This window comes from Leopardus geoffroyi, chromosome A1 (assembly GCF_018350155.1).
Source record: "Leopardus geoffroyi isolate Oge1 chromosome A1, O.geoffroyi_Oge1_pat1.0, whole genome shotgun sequence".
NCBI lineage: Eukaryota > Metazoa > Chordata > Mammalia > Carnivora > Felidae > Leopardus > Leopardus geoffroyi.
This window is the reverse complement of record NC_059326.1, coordinates 177,202,193-177,221,442: the sequence shown is the minus strand read 5'-3', so window position 1 is coordinate 177,221,442 and position 19,250 is coordinate 177,202,193. Positions and strand designations below refer to the sequence as shown.

General features: G+C 51.6%; 1 protein-coding gene across 1 annotated transcript in view; it reads right to left on the bottom strand.

The window, feature by feature from the left end:
* STK10 (serine/threonine kinase 10) overlaps positions 1-19,250 on the bottom strand; it is a 116,394-nt gene that overhangs the window by 46,132 nt on the left and 51,012 nt on the right. The window contains exons 3-4 of the mRNA XM_045501468.1: positions 17,340-17,388; positions 11,919-12,068 (exon numbers count right to left, since the gene is read on the bottom strand). Coding sequence (XP_045357424.1) covers positions 11,919-12,068; positions 17,340-17,388 — 199 coding nt within the window. The remainder of the gene's footprint in view (positions 1-11,918; positions 12,069-17,339; positions 17,389-19,250) is intronic.

Genomic DNA, 19,250 nt, shown 5'->3' with positions numbered 1-19,250 from the left:
CTCTGACCCTCAGTTTCCCTGTCTGTGATACAGGGGTGGTGATTCCATAGAACTACTCTGTAGGGTTGCCACAAGGATTCAATGACACACACGAGGCACTCAGCTCCAAGCCCAGCGCTGTGTAAATGCCCTGTCCATGGGGCACGTGAGCCAGCAGACTCAAGAATCTTAGACTGGAGCCTGGCCGAGGGTCCTGGGAATGGTCAGGAAAGCTGGTCTCTGAGCCCGGTCAAGGCTAAGTAGATGGCAGGTGCTCCGTCAGCTGATGACAGGCCAGGAGGGACCAACGGCTGTGGCAGAGTGAGGTTCAAAACCAGGAAACCCACAGGAGAACCTGGCTCTGCTGAGGACTACCTGGGAGGCCAGGACAAGTCGCCACCTCTCCGGGCTCCTGGGTAAGAATGGGGGGCCTGCCTTACCTCCTCCCTACGGGGCCCCTGCAAACACCAACAATGGGCAGCACAGATTTCCCAGGAAATCTTTTGGGAACAACAGTGACTGCCTCTCAGACCCAGCGTGAGGCTCCCTGGAGCTGGAGGCAGGAGCCACTCCCCCACCAGGGTCTCCATTCCCCGCCTGAGAAGAAAGAGGAAAAGCAGAAACCACCACAGTTTTGCAACGACACACAGCTGGTCTCCAAGACCCTCCCTTAGGCATGAGCCAGCCAGCCTCTTGGATGGCGGCTACTTCCCCTTCTGCCCCACCTCTGCCCCCCCCAAGAAGGGGCCCACCCAGGAGGGTGGGGCGGCCCCTCCCGGCAGCCCTGGGACTTCAGGCTGCCTGAATGGTGTTTACAGGAGGTGTCCCCTGACAGGTGGGGGGCTGCCTCCGACAGCTCAAAGGGGCTTTTCCCCAGGCAGTCTCTTCTAATGCAAACACTCCTCTGTCCTTCTCCCGTTTCACAAGGATCAGAAGCAAGGTAGCAGGTAGGAAGGTGGGGCCTGTTTCATAAGTTATCATCTCCGTAAGGAAAGAGGTCGTTTCTGCTGTATCCAGAGCTGCACTGCGGGCACAGCTGGCACAGGAAGTACAGCTGAATCAATGAACGGACGGGCTTTGCTAGACCGCCTCTTATGTTTGGGAAAAAATAACTGGTTTGGGGCGCCTGGGTGGGCTCAGTCAGTTAAGTGTCCGACTCTTGATTTCGGCTCGGGTCATGATCTCGGGGTCGCGGCATCGAGCCCCGCATCAGGCTCCGTGCTAAGGGTGGAGCCTGCTTAAGATTCTCTCTCTCTCCCTCTGCCCCATTCCCCTGCTCGCTCGCTCTCTCAATCTCTAAAACAAACAAACAAACAAATAAATAACGAAAACTGGGTTTTAAGAAATATATTTGTTGCTTCTCCAAAGAGATTGTTTAAAAAAAAGAAAGAAAGAAATATATTTGACACAGCGATTCTCTTTCTAGAAATAGATTCCCCCAAATCATGTTTATAATATATATGGAAGCTTACAGAAGCATTATTGGAAAGAGTAAGAAATTGGAAAGCACCCAGTTGTTGCCAAAGCTGAGCTGGCAAAGGAGTTAGAAAAACTGTGGTGCGGCCCAGCCGTGAACTAGTATGCAGCCCTTAAACAGAATGAGGTTGCAGGGGCACCTGGGTGGCTCAGTCAAGCGTCCAACTCGTGCTTTCGGCTCAGGTCACCAACCCAGGGTCATGAGATCGAGCCCCACATGGGGCTCCACGCTGAGTGTAGAGCCTGCTTGATAGTCTCTCCCCCCGCCCCCCGCCCCCAGCCCTCTCCCCCACCTAAAAAAATACACATATCAAAAAAAAAAAGGAGATTGCATTTGTATGTACTAACTTGGGACTTCATCCATAACATGTTGCCCTGAACATGATGGTGATTGATGCATATGATAGAATGTACAGAATTCCAGTTGTATTTTAAAAGAAAAACATACACATACTGTGTGCACACATACACCCACAAACACAGAACAGGGTCTGTGAGGTTATACATCAAACCTAATGGTAACCACCTCCCCAGAAGCAGGATTTGGGGAGAGCACACAAGGGGGTCTTACATTTTTCTTTTAAACATTTTTTTAACGTTTATTTATTTATTTTGAGAGAAAGGGACAGAGAACGCATGTGCTCCCAAGCCGAGGAGGAGCAGAGAAAGCGAGGGAGATCAAGAATCCCAAGCAGGCTCCGCATTGTTACAGTTCGTGAGGCCATGACCTGAGATGAAATCAAGAGTTGGATCCCTTAACCAACTGAGCCACCCAGGTGCCCCGGGTCTTACATTTTTTAACTTTAGATGCTTTTATTCTTTAAAATGTTTCTGATAAAGAGGACACCGCTTTTCTGGCTTAAAAAGCTGAAATGCACGTAGCAGAAGTCGTTTAGGTTTGTGGGTTCTTGTTTTTGCTTTTTGAGTAAAACCCAGTGGGAGCCAGGATGTGGTGAGAGAACCTCACACTTGCCGGGGGTGAGCTGCGCACACTGGACGGAGGGCACACTGACTGCAGGGATTAGCAAAAACCTGACACGCTGCACACGCCCAACAGTCGTAACAAACGCTAATATTTACTGAGAACTTGCCAGGTGCACAGCACTGTGCAGACTTCTGCACATCACTTACATCTTCCTCTGCAAATCATTTTGCATATCATGTGCATATATATATCCCTGTGCAGATCGTTTATAGCCAGGACCCTCGGAGCAGGGAAAATTATTATCCCCCGTCTCTACAGATGAGAAAACTGAGGAGCTTGCAGATGGTTACCCAGCTCTAAGGACAGACATATGCGAAGTCTGTGCTTTTTTTTTTTTAATGTTTATTTTTGAGAGACAGAGACAGAGTGCAAGTGGGGAAGGGGCAGGGAGAGGGAGACACAGAATCCAAAGCAGGCTCCAGGCTCCGAGCTGGCAGCACAGAGCCTGAGGCGGGGCTCGAACCCACGAACCGTGAGATCATGACCTGAGCCGAAGTCGGACGCTTAACCGACTGGGCCACCCAGGCATCCCGAAGTCTGTGCTCTTTACCACTACCAGGTTCTACCATTCTGTGCGCAGAAAAAATACTGAAAGGAAGACTAGGGTGGTGCATTGTGGCAACATCAGGAATGACTTTCACGTCCTTCTTTGTGGGTCTTATTCCAGACTGTCTAGACTGTATCAATCTATATACTCGTTTATAAATATGTTTTTCTTAGGACCAAAGCAATGCTGCTTATCAAAAATCCAAACATTTACAGATTCGAAAGTCTCCATAATCCTGGCAGGGATAAACACTTTTTAAGTGTTTGCTGCACACAGTTCCACGTTTATTTACATAAATAAGAAGTATATGCGTAAATAAAAATACTTTCGAAAAATAAAACCAGATGAAGCCTACTATCTTGCAGCTTGTGTTTTGTCCCTTCACGGTGTGTACATACATTTTTACAAGAGATTACACATTTCCTACAATTTTCAGTAGCTGAAGAAGACTTCATTGTAGGATAGTACCATAACTCTACAGGAATAAGCTGGATCATTTCTCATTTCTTGCTGTTACAAATATTGTTGCAATGGGTATCATTGTACGTATCTTCCTATACGTAAATCCCACATATTACTTTTATCAACAAAAAAAAATCACACAATGTAAGAAGTTATATATTATACACACACACACACACAGAGCCATGAACTTAGACTGTATGGAGATATGTAACAGAAATTCTCTGTCCCCTTAACTGCAGATGACCAAAAGAATCCAAGGTAAGAGGAGCCTTTTCCCAGATAATGTCAGGCCAGTTAAAGGTAAACCGCCTTCCCTCCTGGACCCTCTACCCCAGGCCAGTGAGTCTGTAGGCCAGCATGGTCAGGGCTTACCCTGGGATTTAGGTCTGAGAACCTTCTAGGTGGTCCTCAACCATGGGGTGCTGTGTGTTCCAGGATGTTTGAAAGTGGGTGGGGGTGGTCTGGCTGTCACATGAAGGCGAGTGTTCCTGCCATTTCACGGGGGAGAACCTCCTAAGGTAAAAATGGTCTCATCTAAAATGCCAGCAGTGATCCCGTGGACAAACCCCAGCCAGGGTCCTCATGGTGCCGACAGGGAAGCGAAACCTAGAGAGGGTGAGGGACCCGCTGAAAGTGAGCTGGGGACAGGAGAAAACAAAGGCTTTGCCCCCAGCCCTGGAATCCCACGGGACTTCCTCCTCAGGATTACAGCACCAGCTCATTAACAGGGAGGCCCCACCACGGCACCCAAGTGACTTCTCTGAATTAGCAGCACGGTCTGCCTCTCCTGAAGGCAGCTTTCCTGCCTCTGCTGTCACGGAGACCGCACCTGGCAGGAAAGCAAGAAGATTCTGTGATCTGAGACAAACTGCTTCATGTCTCTGAGCCTCAGTTTCCTCATCTAGGAAACAGGCATCATATTAGGTAGCCAAATGTGAGGCTGACCGAACTGCTCTATTTTTCTGTTTCCATGTTTATTTTCTTTTGTTTATTAGATACACGTGACCACTATAGAAGCCTTTGTTTTCCCATTCATTCCGGTCCACCTTCAGCCTCCCAGCCCCACGGCCTTCACTGACTCTCTCTCTCCTCCCCTACATAACCCTGTCTTTTTCTGGTATTTTCTCCCTCAACCTCAATTACACATTCAGAACTCTGTTCTTGCTTCCAACAGGCTGTGCCAGTCTATGGGGGACAACAATTTGGTTTTCTGGTCAGTGCAAATCTACTTTCCTTCTGGAAAACCATCCAACCCACCCCAACCACACTCTTCCATGGAGAGGACGAGGGAATGGGGTGGGTTAATATTTCCATATTGCTACCTGACCCCTCTTCCTTCTCAGAGAAGCCCTCCTTACTGGACCTTGTCGATTGATCCAGAGGGTCTATGCCCACACCAACGTAGGCCGATCAGAATCCCTCACTGGGATTTTTTTTTTTTTTAATATTTATTTTTGGGAGAGAAAGAAACAGAATGTGACCAGGGGAGGGGCAGAGAGAAAGGGAGACACAGAGTCCAAAGCAGGCTCCAGGCTCTGAGCTGTCAGCACAGAGCCCGACGCAGGACTCGAACTCATGAACCCTGAGATCACGACTGAGCCAAAGTCAGACGCTTAGCTCACTGAGCCACCCACACACCCCTCACTGGGATTATTAACCGGAGACCTGAAATGGTGAGGTTCCGATGATCAACCTTCAGAAGATGATGCTGGGAAAATTAAAACTAGCCCTAGCCAGATGCTTTGTGGAGGGGGCTGGTCAGAGCCTAACCAACGTGCACAGAAAGGCAGACCAGAGAGAGTCTCAGGAGCGTTTGTGTTCCAGGGTTCAACTGCCCTGGATGCCCAGGTGATCTCTTCCCCAACACAGAGGCACATTCTCCTGTCTGTCTTCGATCACAGGAGAACGGTTCTCATCATCTGTTGCTACAATAAGGTAATGGTTAAGCACGTGGGCTCTGAAGCCAGATGCGCTGGTCTGAACCCCAGTTGTGCCTCTTACTGGCTGTATGATCTGGGGTTAAGTTAACCTCTTTAGACGCCAGGTATCTCCATCTCCTCTGTAAAATGTTAGCAGTGGTCTTTAAGGACTGAATGAATTACTACATATCAAACACCGGCTCAGTACATGATAGTCATACTGAAAGAATCAGGTCACCAGCCCGCTGGCTGCAGCAAGCAGGAATTCTGGGTTGGGGGTCAAGGTGGGGGTGAGGGGCAGGTAATGGGTTCCCGCCAGGCCCACATGCCTGGCCTCCTATGCATCAAGGGGACTTTGGGAATTAGGAATCCTGCAGTAATCATAACGTGGTAAAGTGACGACAATGCTATAGAAACTACTACTGACTGGTACCCAGGTTCTGGGCTGAGCATTTTGACTTTTAGGCCAGTCTGGACTCCTGCTTAGAATGTGAAAGACTCCAAAAGTAAAATTCTCCTCCCATCTTCAGAGATGCACCACTGGGGAGAGGAACACAGACTCTCCAGAGAAGAGGGAACACTGTCTCTCACAGCAGCGTCTCTGAAATGTCCCTAGGCCCAAGAAAGAAACCTAACGTTTGCTGGCCCCTCTCTGTGTAGATGCTTTTTAAAAAATGTTTATTTTTGAGAGGAGGGCGAGGGGGAGGGGCGAAGAGAGACAGGGAGAGAGAGAGAGAACCCCAAGCAGGCTCCACACTGTCAGCATGGAGCCCGACACGGGGCTCGAACCCACGAACCCGCGAGATCATGACCCGAGCTGAAATCAAGTGTCGGACACTCAACCGCCTGAGCCAGCCAGTCGCCCCACCTGCAGATCCATGCTCTGTGTGCACGGTCTCACTACACTGTCATACGAATCCCGTGAGATGGGAACTGTTACCACACTCTTGACTTTGAGAAACTGATGCCCAAAAGGGTGAGGTGACTCACCCAAGGTCACCCAACGTGACATGGCAGATCTGGGGCCAGAACACGGTTCTTCAGACCGCAGCGTCCAGCCCCCACCGAATATCCCAATGGTCTCTGGGCAGCAGGCGTGCTTCCTCTCTCTCTCTCTGCGCCTATGGATTCCCACTGGTCATCAGAAATCGCTTCCCCCCACTCAGAGCGGGAGCTCGTGCCTTCCTTGGCAATGACCAAATGAGCCTCAGGGAAGTCTGGTATGAACAAGGAAGAAAGCAAAGTGTCTAGCAGCAGAAAAGGACATAACCCTGAGCCTCCCTGTGACAGTACTTTGCATGCTTCACCCAACTGGTCCCAACTAACCCTGAGAGGCGATCTACTGTTACACCCATTGCACAGATCGAAGAACTGAGGTTTGGATAGTTACGTACAGTTCTCCAGCTCGAGGTGGCAGAGCCAGGACTTGAACCGTGCCTGTCTGTCTAGAGCCCACGCTCTGCTCAGCTCTCCCTGCTGCTTTTCACTCTATTCCCATTCCACTGAGAAGCCTGGGTGTGGCCCTTGCTTGGGAGAGAGATCTGCTAAGCAACTGTCTTATGCATCCCTAAGTTATATAAGGACATGGGGGGAGAGGGAGCCTCAGGGCCCGAGGCAGTCTCAAGAAGCCAGCAAGAGTCAGTCGAGCTGCCACTGTGTCTCCCAGGCCTCCTCCGCTGCCCCGCCAGGCTGCAGATTCCAGGCCCAAGGGGGATGGAGAATTTTCCAAAACAGAACAACAGGCCCCAGCAGGCGTGCACACCACGGCTCCCAGGGCTCTGTGAAATCGTGTAAATACTCACACTCAACTCTCCCTGCACTTTTTGCCTTTTTCATTGGCTTCCTGGTGTTCTCAACTGCATATGCCAAGTCATTTGGAAAACTGATGTACCCGTCTGCTTCCATCTGGCCCTCTGCTAGGCTCTGAGTGAGATTCTGGAGTCCGCTCGGCATGTCAGTTCAGTGCCCTCCAGATTTAGGGGGTGTGCAGGGGGAGATGGCAACGGGAGATGGGAACCCCATGCGGACACCTTAGCCCAAGGCTGCTGGGACCCTCCCTCCCTCCCTGCCCCCACCAGGGCCTCTCTGCTCTGACTGGCTGGTCCTGACCCAGGTTTGCTGTGTGCTGCCTCCTCCAAGTGAGAAGTTCCTGACGGATGGAGCTGAAGGTTTCCCTTGAATCCCTCGGAGCACAAGAGGCTCTCTTCTGCCCCCCCCCCAATCCTCCCTGAGCCTGAAGGCAAAGGCACTCCCCAACCTGGCCCCTCCCTGACCGCCCACACTCCACCCCTGAATGAGCCCAACCACTGGCAGCTGTGAAGTCAGAAAGACCCGAGTCCCAACCCTGCTACTTCTCCTCCCTCACGGTCTGAACTCAGTGTCCTCATCTATGTTGGGTACAGTCCCTCCCCTCCCCACACTCCTGCCCAGTACCCCCTGGAGTGCAGATTAAATGACCCATCTAGAAAGTGTCTCCTCTGATGGCTGGCATCTAGCGGGTGCTTCATAAACCCAGTTAAGTGTGCATTATCTTTTTTTTAATGTTTATTTTTTATTTTTCAGAGAGCATGGGGAGAGGGGCAGAGAGATGGGGGGGGGTGGGGGACGGGATCTGAAGTGGGCTCTGTGCTGACAGCAGAGAGCCCTGACACGGGGCTCAAACTCACGAATCATGAGATCATGACCTGAGCCGAAGTCAGATGCTTAACTGATTGAGCCAACCAGGTGCCCCAATGTGTATTATTTTTATTATCAGTCCCCCCCAAATATTCTGCTGTTCTTTACTTCCATGCCCCTGCCTGCTAGGCTCCCTCTTCCTGGCTTGCCCTGCCCAACCTGGTTTACCTGGTAAATACCTATCCGCCTTTCACAACTCAGCTCAAACTATCTTCCTACCAAAGCCTCTTCTAAACCCACACCTCCAGGCTCAGGTGGAAGAACCAAGCCCCCCCTCTCCCCGCCATAGACTCCCCACCCCAGCCCTGATGCTCTCAAGTGTCTCCCCACTGCCTGGGAACTCTGCAGGAGCAGGAAGGAGACCAGAATCTCACTCCCTTCCAGTTCCCAGAGCCCAGCACAGGGCCTGGCACACAGCAGACACTTAAGGAAACAACAGTAATGACAGCTGGCCTTTACAGAGAGCTTGTTACACATACACCTGCTTGTAACTGGTATCACAACCTTCCAACAGATGTTTTATTATCATTCGCATTTTACAGATGCGGAAATGGAAAAGCAGCGAGGTTAGGTGGCTTTACCAAGGTCACAGACCTAGAGGCAGACTTGGGATTTGAACTCAGGACTCTCTGACTAGAGTGCATGCTCTTAACCATTCCAGGTAAAAGAAGGAATATGGAGGAAGAAGAGCCACAGGGATGTGAGCTGACCCCCGGAAGGTACCAGGACATAGCACAGAGTGTGACCCTCCCTGCTCACGCCTGGTCTGAGAAACTTCTTCGTACTGCTGGTTTCAAGACAGAACCAACCCTACCCTCTGGACAACAGAGCATTTCTAACAAGCTGCCAGGTCAGGCTGCTGCTACCACCAACCATACTTTGGATAGCGAGGGTCAAAAGTGGTGGTTGTCACAGTGGTCCCATCAGTACTGCTGCACGTGGGAGCTTATTAGAAATGCAAGTTCTGGGGCCCCTGAGAAACTCAGTTGGCTAAACTTCCGACTCCTGATTTCGGCTCAGGTCAGGATCTCATGGTTTGTGGGTTTGAGCTCTGCGTCAGGCTCTGTGCTGTGTGGAGCCTGCTTGGGATTCTCTCTCTCCTTCTGTCTGCTCCTCTCCCATTTGTGCTCTCTCTCTCTCAAAATAAATGAATAAACTTTAAAAAAGGAAGGAAGGAGGGAAGGAGGGAGGAAAAGAAAGAAAGAAAGAAAGAAAGAAAGAAAGAAAGAAAGAAAGAAGGAGGGAAGGAGGGAGGGAGGAAAGAAGGAGGGAAGGAGGGAGGAAGGAATAGAAAGAAAGAAAGAAAGAAAGAAAGAAAGAAAGAAAGAAAGAAAGAAAGAAAGAAAGAAAGAAAGGGAGAGGGAAGGAGGGAAGGAGGGAAGGAGGGAGGGAGGGAGGGAGGAAGGAAAAGAAAGAAAGAAAGAAAGGAAGGAAGGGAGAGAGAGGGAAGGACGGAAGGAGGGAAGGAGGGAGGGAGGGAGGGAGAAAGGAAGGGAGGGAGGAAGGAAGAAAGGAAGGAAGGAAGGAAGGAAAGTTCTTGGGCCCCACCCAAGACAGAAACGCTGGTGTAACACCCAGCAATCTGAGTGTTGGCAGCCCTCCAGAGGACTAAAATGCACGAAGTCTGAGAACCCACTAGAACTGCATCCATTTTGTAAGGCCCAGCCCCACCCTAAGGATCGAAGCGCTCATGGAGGGGAGCGCGGTGATGTGGGCGAGCCCTGGGAAGCAAGCCAGCGGGCCCTGGGGTCAGGCCTGGCTCTGTCCTTACTAGCTCTCTGACCCAGGGCAGGTCCCCACCCTCTCAGCTTCAGAGCCCTCAAAGCAAGGATGCTGGGAGCTGCTCTCCTGTGGCAAAAGATGTACTAGATGATTGCACTGCACCATTTCTCTTCCAACCCTCGTGATGATCCCTGCAGTTCTCCATCACAGGGACTCAACGCTGGTGCAGTTTCTTGTGGCCATGATGCAAATTGTTCCTTACAGCTACGCAGGTTACCACTAGAGAAAGTACAATAGTGACGTTCCTATGCTGGAAGGACACGGTCGAGGGAGGGGGAGAGGTGCGGACGAATGAGTGATTTAGCCACCAGGAAGGTGTTACTAGAAAAGACTGGAATGAAGTCAAACTGTCTCTCTGTCATTGACAGACAAAACATCTCTCTGCCTGGACACCCTTCCACTGGCAGAGACGTATGCACCCGTGATCTGGGAGGACAACCAGTGCCAACTTCTGGAGAATGAGATTGGAGGGACTTCCAGGCTCTCCCCTCCCAACGTTCCTGTACTGTGTAAGTTTTGGATAATAAACATGTATGATTTTCCATCAAACAATAAAAGCCATTAGTTAAGAAACAGCATTACAGGGGCGCCTGGGTGGCTCAGTCGATTAAGTGCGTCGGACTTGATTTCGGCCCGGGGGGTGAGCTCACGGTGGTGAGATTGAGCCCCACATCAGGCTCTGTGCCAGCAGCACGGAGCCTGCCTGGGATTCTCTCTCTCCCCCTCTGCCCCTTCCCTCTCGTGTTTACATTCTCTCTCTCAAAATAAATAAATAAATAAATAAACGAACATTTTTTAAAAAAGGAAATAGCATTATAAGCATATTATTGATCAATGCAGGAGTAAATAGGACAAGAGTTCAGTGTCATTGGTGGAAATGGATGGGGAAAGAAGGTGGTCGTAGCAGATGAGGTGTGCCTGTGTTATTTTGGTTAAAAAAAAAAAAAAAAAAAGGTATTAAAAACACAAAGAGGGGCGCCTGGGTGGCACAGTCGGTTAAGCGTCCGACTTCAGCCAGGTCACAATCTCGCGGTCCGTGAGTTCGAGCCCCGCGTCAGGCTCTGGGCTGATGGCTCAGAGCCTGGAGCCTGTTTCCGATTCTGGGTCTCCCTCTCTCTCTGCCCCTCCCCCGTTCATGCTCTGTCTCTCTCTGTCCCAAAAATAAATAAACGTTGAAAAAAAAAAAAATTTAAAAACACAAAGAAATTCTGACACCTGCTACAACACGGATGAACCTCAAGGACATTATGCTGAGTGAAACAAGCCAGAAACAAAAGCACAAATGATTGCACTTATAGGAGGTCCCTAGAACAGTCAAAATCGTAGACAAAATGTAGAATGGGGGTGAACAGGGCCTGGGGGTGGGGGTTAGTGTTTAATGGGGACTGTGTTTCAGTCTGGGATGACGGAAAGTTCCTGGAGACAGATGGCCGTGATGGCTGCACGACAACGTGAACGTACTTCATGCCATTGACCTGGACACTTAAAAACTACACTTCAAAGTTAAGGTGATCAATTTTATGTCACATGCATTTTACCACAATCTGAAAAAAAAAAAAAAAGAAAGAAAGAAAACCCAAGGAGCGAAGAGACGAAAACAAAAAAAGGTTTGTTTTGACACATACGCCTGACGTCCTATTTTCTACCTGCGAAGGGAGGCGGACCCGTCCCTCTGTCCGCCACTCTCACTCAAATTCTCTAGATTAGAAGCAGGAGCAAAAGGGTCAGACCAGCGCCTCCCACAGGACACCACCAGCCTCATGGGCAGATCCCTGGCGAGGGGCCGTCCTGGGCGCTGGAGGATGGTGAGCCCCAAATGCCAGGGGTCTCCCTTGTCCCTAGTTGTGACAACCAAATGTTCCTGGGGGACAAAAATCACCCTCAGTTAAGAACCAGTGGGTGAGACCGAGCCAATGGGAACCATCCTGTGGCCCAGGGCAGGTGGCAGAAAGACCAGCGACATCTCGGGCCGCCATGGGAGTGAGGATCCCACATGCACTCCCTCCTGCCCACAGAGGCCAGGCTGACAACCCCCAGGCGGGCCCCGTGGGGCTCTGCCTTCCTGTCCTCACCCACAGACACCCCGTACCCAGCCTGATGTCTCCCTCGAGGGTCATCAGCACATTGCCAGCTTTCAGATCCCGGTGGATGATCCTCTTGCCGTGCAGAAAGTTGAGGGCTTCCAGCATCTGGCGGCAAACCACCTGAATCTGGGGCTCGGTGAGGCCTCTGTCCAGCTCTGGAAACAGACAGGGGAACCACTGTCAATGCAGTGCCCACTACAGGCAGCTGAATGTCAAGTTCATGCCAGGTTCAAGAAATACAAAAGCCCCCACCATTACTGAGCGCTTGACCACGTACCGAGTTCATTTCTAAACACTCCACATGTTACCTGTTCTGTCCTCAGAGTAACACTATGGAGCAGGCACAATTACTACCTCGTTTTACAGAGGAAGAAGCCAAGGCTCAGAAAGGTCAACATACTTGCTCACGGTCACACAGGAAGAAATTCACCGATCTTAGATTCAAGCCAGCCAGTCTGGCTTTAGAACTCAGGTTCATATCAAGAGGCAAAGATCCATTCTGCAAGCAGTCAGTGACACTTACACCATGTCAGGCTCCATGCCTGGTGCAGGGACACGGAGAGGCACGTGGAAACGGTGAGCAATGCTTGGAACAGAGTGGGATTTGGATGAGGGTTGGGGGCAGACAGGATGGGCAGCAACCCCTTCTGCCTGGGAATTAGGAGGCTCCCCAGGAGAAAGGGGACACATTCAAGCTGTGTCTTGTACGGAGAACAGGTGTTCGAGAGGCGAAAAGGCGAGGCCAGGGCATTCCAGGTCAAGGAAGCAGCAGAAGCAGAGGCCTGGAGGCTGACACGAGCTGGCGTTAAAGAAACGTCCGCTGGCTGGTGGTGGTGCTGGAGGAGCGAAGGTGCTGGAAGGTGAAGGGCTAGTGGGAAGGCCGTCATCAAGAGCCTCTTGTGCACGAGTCAGGGACACACACACACACACACACACACACACACACACACAATGTGCAACCCTGTGTCTGCTTTTTAGAGATGGCAGGACCCTTCTCTGAGCAGGTGGGGAGCAGAGCACGTGCAAAGGGCCCTTGTTGACTAAAGGGGAAGGATGAGGGGAAAGCGAATCAAGGTCAGAGGTCAGAAGGGCCTGATTTTGCAGGACCTTGCAGGCCATCCATGAGGGTTGCACTTTATTCGAAATGCAATGGGCAGTCCAGGAGAGGCTCTAAGCAAGGCAGAGACCATCTGATTTTTGCATTTAAAGAAGTCTCCCTCGTGGGGTGAGTGAGGAGCTTGCAGGGAGCTCGGCGGCGGGCCATCGTGGCGGTGCAGGAGGACAAGAAGGCGGCCAAGGCTTCAAAGAGGAAGCATTCTCGACTCAACGGGTCAGGGAGGTGGGAACGACAGAAAGTGGGACTGAGTGGGTGTAGCGGGGGAAGGGCATGAGAAGATTCAAGGTCAATGTCCTGTGCTCACTGCCCCACTGGCCAGCGGGATTATTTAGTTATTGTTGCCACCAGGCCACCTGTGCTGCAGGGAGCTCCCACTGCCCTGCCTGCTGGGTCCTCCGGCTGCAGGTTCCAGGGCTGGCCGGCCAGGGCACTGCTCCCAGGCCTCCCTCCAATCAGGGCAGTCCTCTCCCATCTGTTTTCCCTGGCCGCGCCTGGCCAGAAATCCTGAAGGACAGATCCCACAGGCTTGGTTAAAAAAAAAAAAAAAAAAACACATGCCAGAGCCAGCAGCCATGCCCTGGGAAGCCTGGCCCCATACCAGGGGTCCTTCTCCGGGATCCACAACCACTATCCCTCCCTGTGGCCTCAGCCTTAACTCCCATGTCCTGCCATCCACGGACAGGGTTAGAGCCTGGGGGGACACCAGGACCACGCAGATTGAGCCTGAAGCCAGGTGCTGCCCCTTGCTAGCTATGTGGTTTCTCAAAGGCGCTCCATCCGTCTGTGCCTTCATCTCCCAATCTGTAAAATGGGATGATGGGAATGGACGTAGGCAGGGCCCCAGCGATAAAGCACGTTCACTTCTCAGCACAAAGGATGGCCAATAAAAGGCGATTACTGTTAGGCTGGTCCTGAGATTATGCTGGATTATCTGTGGCCACTTTTTTTAAAGGTCAAACTGTGACCTCTTGTGCCTGATTTATTTACATAAATGAAATCAGAATAAGCAAAATGATGATGATGATGATGATGATGATGATGATGATGTTGTTGATGATGGTGGAGATCTCACGGTCATCATTTTCTGAGGTTTTACCAACATATGAGGCCCGGTGTTAGGGACTTGGATGCATTCTTTCAGTTAATCTTCACAATGACCCGACCAGGCAGATACGCCTTATTTAGATAAAATTTATCAAGGGTAAAATTCATTTTTGTTTAGGTGTACAATTCTATGAGTTTTGGCAAACGTATATAGTCACGTGACCACCACCACGAATTAGATGCAGAATGTTTCGATCACTCCCCTGAACCCATGTGTGATCAACATTTCAGCCCCACGTCTCCAGCCCATGAGCTATCATTACTTTGATTTCTGTCCCCAGTCTTGCCTTTTTTAGAATGTCATATAATTGGAATCATACAGTATGATAAATTCTTGAGATTAATTTTTGATTACACAGCAATACATGAATATTTTCTACAGATTAAAAAAATCTGCAACACTGCAGATGAGTCCTACGTCTGTTTGAAACCACAGCTAGTCCCACTCCACCCCCTCTCCTCCGCAGGAGGGCCGAGAGCCAAACGTTTAAGAGCCGGCAAGGCAAGGCCAACTGGATCAGAGCAAACACTGGGTGTTAAGTAACCAGCCTGGCCACACAGTGACACGCTCTGCATATTCCCCCCATCTCGCAAAGGGGCCAGCCCAGCACCCCACAGCTACCCCACAGAGGAACCTAGAAACAGACCTCAGGTCCCTTGGACCCCAAGTCCAGGCTCGTCACTCTATGCAACTCTGCAGGGCGATGGGGAGATGCCGAGGACGGAAAGTGCCTCTAAGCAGGGTCAGCGTCTGTGGGAGAGCCCACCCCTCGTCACACAGCTGCAACCAGTTCTCACCTGGTCAGCTCTCCCCATCCCACCTTCTCTTCTCTCACCCTAATTTCTAGAATGCTGATGGTGAGGCGCCTGGGTGACTCAGCCGGTTCAGCATCTGACTTTGGCTGAGGTCATGATCTCACAATTCACGGGTTTGAGCCCCACGTTGGGTTCTCTGCTATTAACACAAAGCCTGCTTGGGATTCTCTCCCTCCCTCTCTCTCTGCCCCTCCCACACACATGCTCTCTCTAATTCTCCCTCTCTCTCTCAAAAATAAACAAACATTAGGGGCGCCTGGGTGGCTCAGTCATTGAGCATCCAACTTCGACTCAGGTCATGATCTCACGGTTCATGAGTTTGAGTCCCACGTTCAGCTATGTGCTGACAGCTCAGAGCCTGGAGCCTGCTTCAGATTCAGTATCTCCCTCTCTCTCTGCCCCTCCCCAACTCGCACTGTCTCCCTCTCTCTCAAAAATAAACAACCATTAAAAAAAAAAAAAAAAAAGATTCTCTCTTTCCCTCTCCTTCTGCCCCTCCCCTGCTCACTCTCTCAAAAAAAAAAAAAAACCCACTTGGGATGCTGATGGCAATGGCAATGCTCCTTTAACTGCTGCCACCACCAAGAAGAAAACCACCTGGGACTGGAGCAGGAGAACTGAGAGAGCAGCCAGAGACTGAGTCTGCCTGCAGGCTAAGCCACAGCCTGGGATCCTGCCCCAGCTATGAATGAGGTCAAGGACCCAGTAAGTGTAAGGTATGTGTAAACGTCTTTTCCATCTCTGACATTCTCCCCCCACATGAGCTAAGCAGCATACCTGGAGTAGCAGGACCTGGTAGACGGCTCCTGTTCCCCCCCCCTCTTTGTGAGTATCTGAACACATGGCCACCCGTTGGAAGACCACATTTCCCAGCCTCCCTTCTAGCTGTGTGCTATTATGTTCTGGCCAATGAGATGTAAATGGAGGTATCATATGGGGCTTCTGTAATGTCTCCTTAAAAAAGTGGAAAGTGTGTTTGTGGAGTTGTCCTACCCTCCCTTCTTCTATCTTGCTGTTCGGAATACAGATATGATTGCTGGAGCTCCTACAGCCACCTTGTCACCATAAACAGAAAGCCAGTATGAGAATGGGACCAACACAGAATAAAGCAGGGCCAAGAGTTGGAGTAGGAAACCATGTTTTTATGAGAACTTGAAAACAAAACAAAACAAAACAAAACAAAAACTCCTAGATCAAGCTGTGCCTGAAGCTGGCCACCCTTGAACTTTTTAGTTATTTGTGCCAATAAATTCTCCCTCCCATATCTCCCACCTTTTTTTCCCCCTAAACCAATTTAAAGAGTCCTCTGATCGCCTTATAACCTAGAGAGTCTCAACTCCTACAAGACCACCATTTTTATTTTGTTAAATTCTACCCAGAACGATGAAAATCTTCAAAGGCAGTCTCTGCTGAGAGAAGGAACACCCAAAGTACGCATCATACGTACTCACATCCATCATTTACCCGTCTGACAACTCTGGGAGTGTGGTAAGGGGCTCTGCAAGGAAGGCCAGCATTTCTGTATTTCCAGAAAGGGCCGCCACAAATTCAACATTCCTGAGATAAACTCAGGGGGGAAATACCTTCCTCATAGTAAGAGAGTGGCTGAATAGTGCTACATTGTACTGAAAACCTCCCCTCTCCTGAGCCACCGCAAAATCCTAGGCCTGCCTATCAATGCTCTGGGGCCCCAGACCCTCAGCCTCTCCTCACTCACTGCCCACCAAGCCAGCAAGAGCCAGGCTCCTGTCTCAGCCCTGCTGTGGGACTCTGGGACAGCTCCTTAACCCCTCTAAGTGTCAATCTGGTCAGGAAGTCAGATGTGCAACGGAATGAGCTACCCAGGTACTCCTCTGTAAAAATTTTTTTAATGTTTATCTTTGAGAGAGAGAGAGAGAGAGAGACAGAGCACAAGCGGGGGAGGGGCAGAGAGAGAGGGAGACACAATCCGCAGCAGGCTTCAGGCTCCGAGCTGTCAGCACAGAGCCCGACGCGGGGATCGAACCCACGAACCGCGAGATCATGACCTGAGCCGAAGTCGGAGGCTTACCAGGCTGAGCCACCCAGGTGCCCCAGAATTCCCACTCTTCAGAGAATCTCCCCTAGGTGTCTCATTTTCACCTCCTCAGGGTGCTGAGGCCAACAAGGCTGGAGGGGATGAGTGACCAGCTCAAGGACACATGGCTTTTTGAATAGGAAGTATTGGTTTTCTAATGAGCACCCTGCATTCCCTCCAAGAACCCAACCCCATTCCCAAAAGGGGATAGAGCATAAAAGTACTCAAACAGGCCACATGAACTGCTGGGGCAGGGGAGTGCGGAACACCAGTCCTGGACTAGAGCCCTCAAGCCCACCCCAGCACCACTGCACCGGGTCAAGGGGCACTCACCCAGCATGATGGCATCCACAGCTCCCCCAGGACAGAACTCGATCATGATCTGCAGAAAACACAAGGTAAAGTAAGAGTGAGCAGCGGTGCACAGCCCACGGGATGGGGAGCACCTCGGGACCCGGCCCCAGCAGGATCAGCCGGCACCCAGTGCCCCCGCTCCCTGGCCTCTCCTCATCCTGCCCCGGGGCCTGTCCAGTCTGCACCACCCCCTCTGATCTGACCCCAACCCTCACAGAAGGCTCTGAAACCCAGAGGGGTCCCTGGCCAGTTCATTTTTCAGGGGGGAAAAAAAAGTTGCCACGGAAACCCACAACGGTAGCCAATGGCCTTTTGCCCCACGCCTGCACCCTCCCTTCTCCTCCAGCCTGCCCTCCTCCCTTGTCCCCACCTGCCAGCTGCTCTACTTCCTAGGCCCCACAGCCAGGAAGCTCAAAGGACGCCATCGCCCACATGCAAGCTGGCCAAGTCCTCATGGAATCCTGGCACCTATCTCGCGCCTCTCTCCATCTCTCAGAGGCCAGGGCCCTCGCTGGCTTGCAACAGAACATCAGGGCCTTGAAGACCAGCCCAGGTGTAGAAACCCAGGCCCAGGAAGGGGATGGGACTGAGCGAGGCCAGATTCTTAAGTGGCAGGTCCTGCACCAGAAAGGTTTTCTAATGCCCCAGGTCATTCTTGCATGCATGCATTCATTCGTTCATCACACACCCAGCAGGGACAGGGCCCAGGAGAACAACCAGACCCAGGCCTTCGAGGGCTGGCTCCCAGCTCAGCGCAGGGGCTGGAGAAGGACAACGAGCGTGCAGATTGCCACTGATGCTGACCCAGGCCCTCCCTCTCTAGCCCTCCCATCTTTGTTCTTTCTCACCCACACTGGGCTCCTATCACATGTGCAAAGATGCTGTTTTTCTCTGAAATTACAGATACAGGTAGGTGGGGAAGGGGGAAGTGTCACAAACTCGAGCAGCCGTTCCCGGAATCTCCTCACCGCTTCCAGCTCCTGGCCCAGCGTGTCGTAAAGTCCCTCCAACCTAGCTGGGCAGAGGCAGGCGTCGTGCCCTGGGGCCAGTCATTCCCACCCCCCCCACCCCCCCCACCCCCCCGCCCCAGGGGAAAGAAAACCTCTGCCATAATCCTCTGGGCCAGAACAGCTCTCCAGTCAGAGGAGGGAGGAGTGGCCTCACTGTTTCCATGAGTCTCCAGCTTGTGGCAGACCTTCCAGAGGCTTCCTGGCCATGTAAATGTAAGCATGCGGTGGTCCGTGGCTGGACCCAGGTCCCAGGCCCGCCGTTCACTAGCTGCAGCCGTGGGCAGGTCACTTCAACAGAGCACATTTTCTCAGCTGGAAGATGGGGCTTGTTGATGCCACTGCACTTAACTGGGCCCCCCCCACTGGGCTATATTTTCGGGGGACAAGCCACACCTGGATGCAAGAAACCAGAGCAGGCAGGGGGCCAGAGGTCCCAGCTGCTGGGGGTAGCAAGACTGTGCTGGCCCTCCTAGCTTGGCCCTGAGCAGGGAACAGACTTGCTCCATGCTGTGGGAGGCTCCGTGCTGGGGGAGAGAGCCTTGTAAGGGGACACCGCCAGCTTGCACACCACCTCCCGCCAGGGAGGAAGGACATGGCCCCTGAGGCCCCTAGGGTCCCTCCGATGGTGCTTGGCCCGCACTGCCCCAGGACTTCCAACACTACAGTGACCCTGAATAACAGCCATCAGAGATGAACTAATGTCTTGCAACCCAGAACAGTGAGAAAGAGGTACTTCTGTCTTCCACTCGTTCCTTCATTCGCTGCTTCATTTCACCAACCGCCCCCCAACCAGACTTGTTCCCTGGGGCCAACGAACAAAGGTGGCCTGGACACAGGCACTGACCTCTTGCACAGCAGCAGATCGTTCGGGCTTTTAATA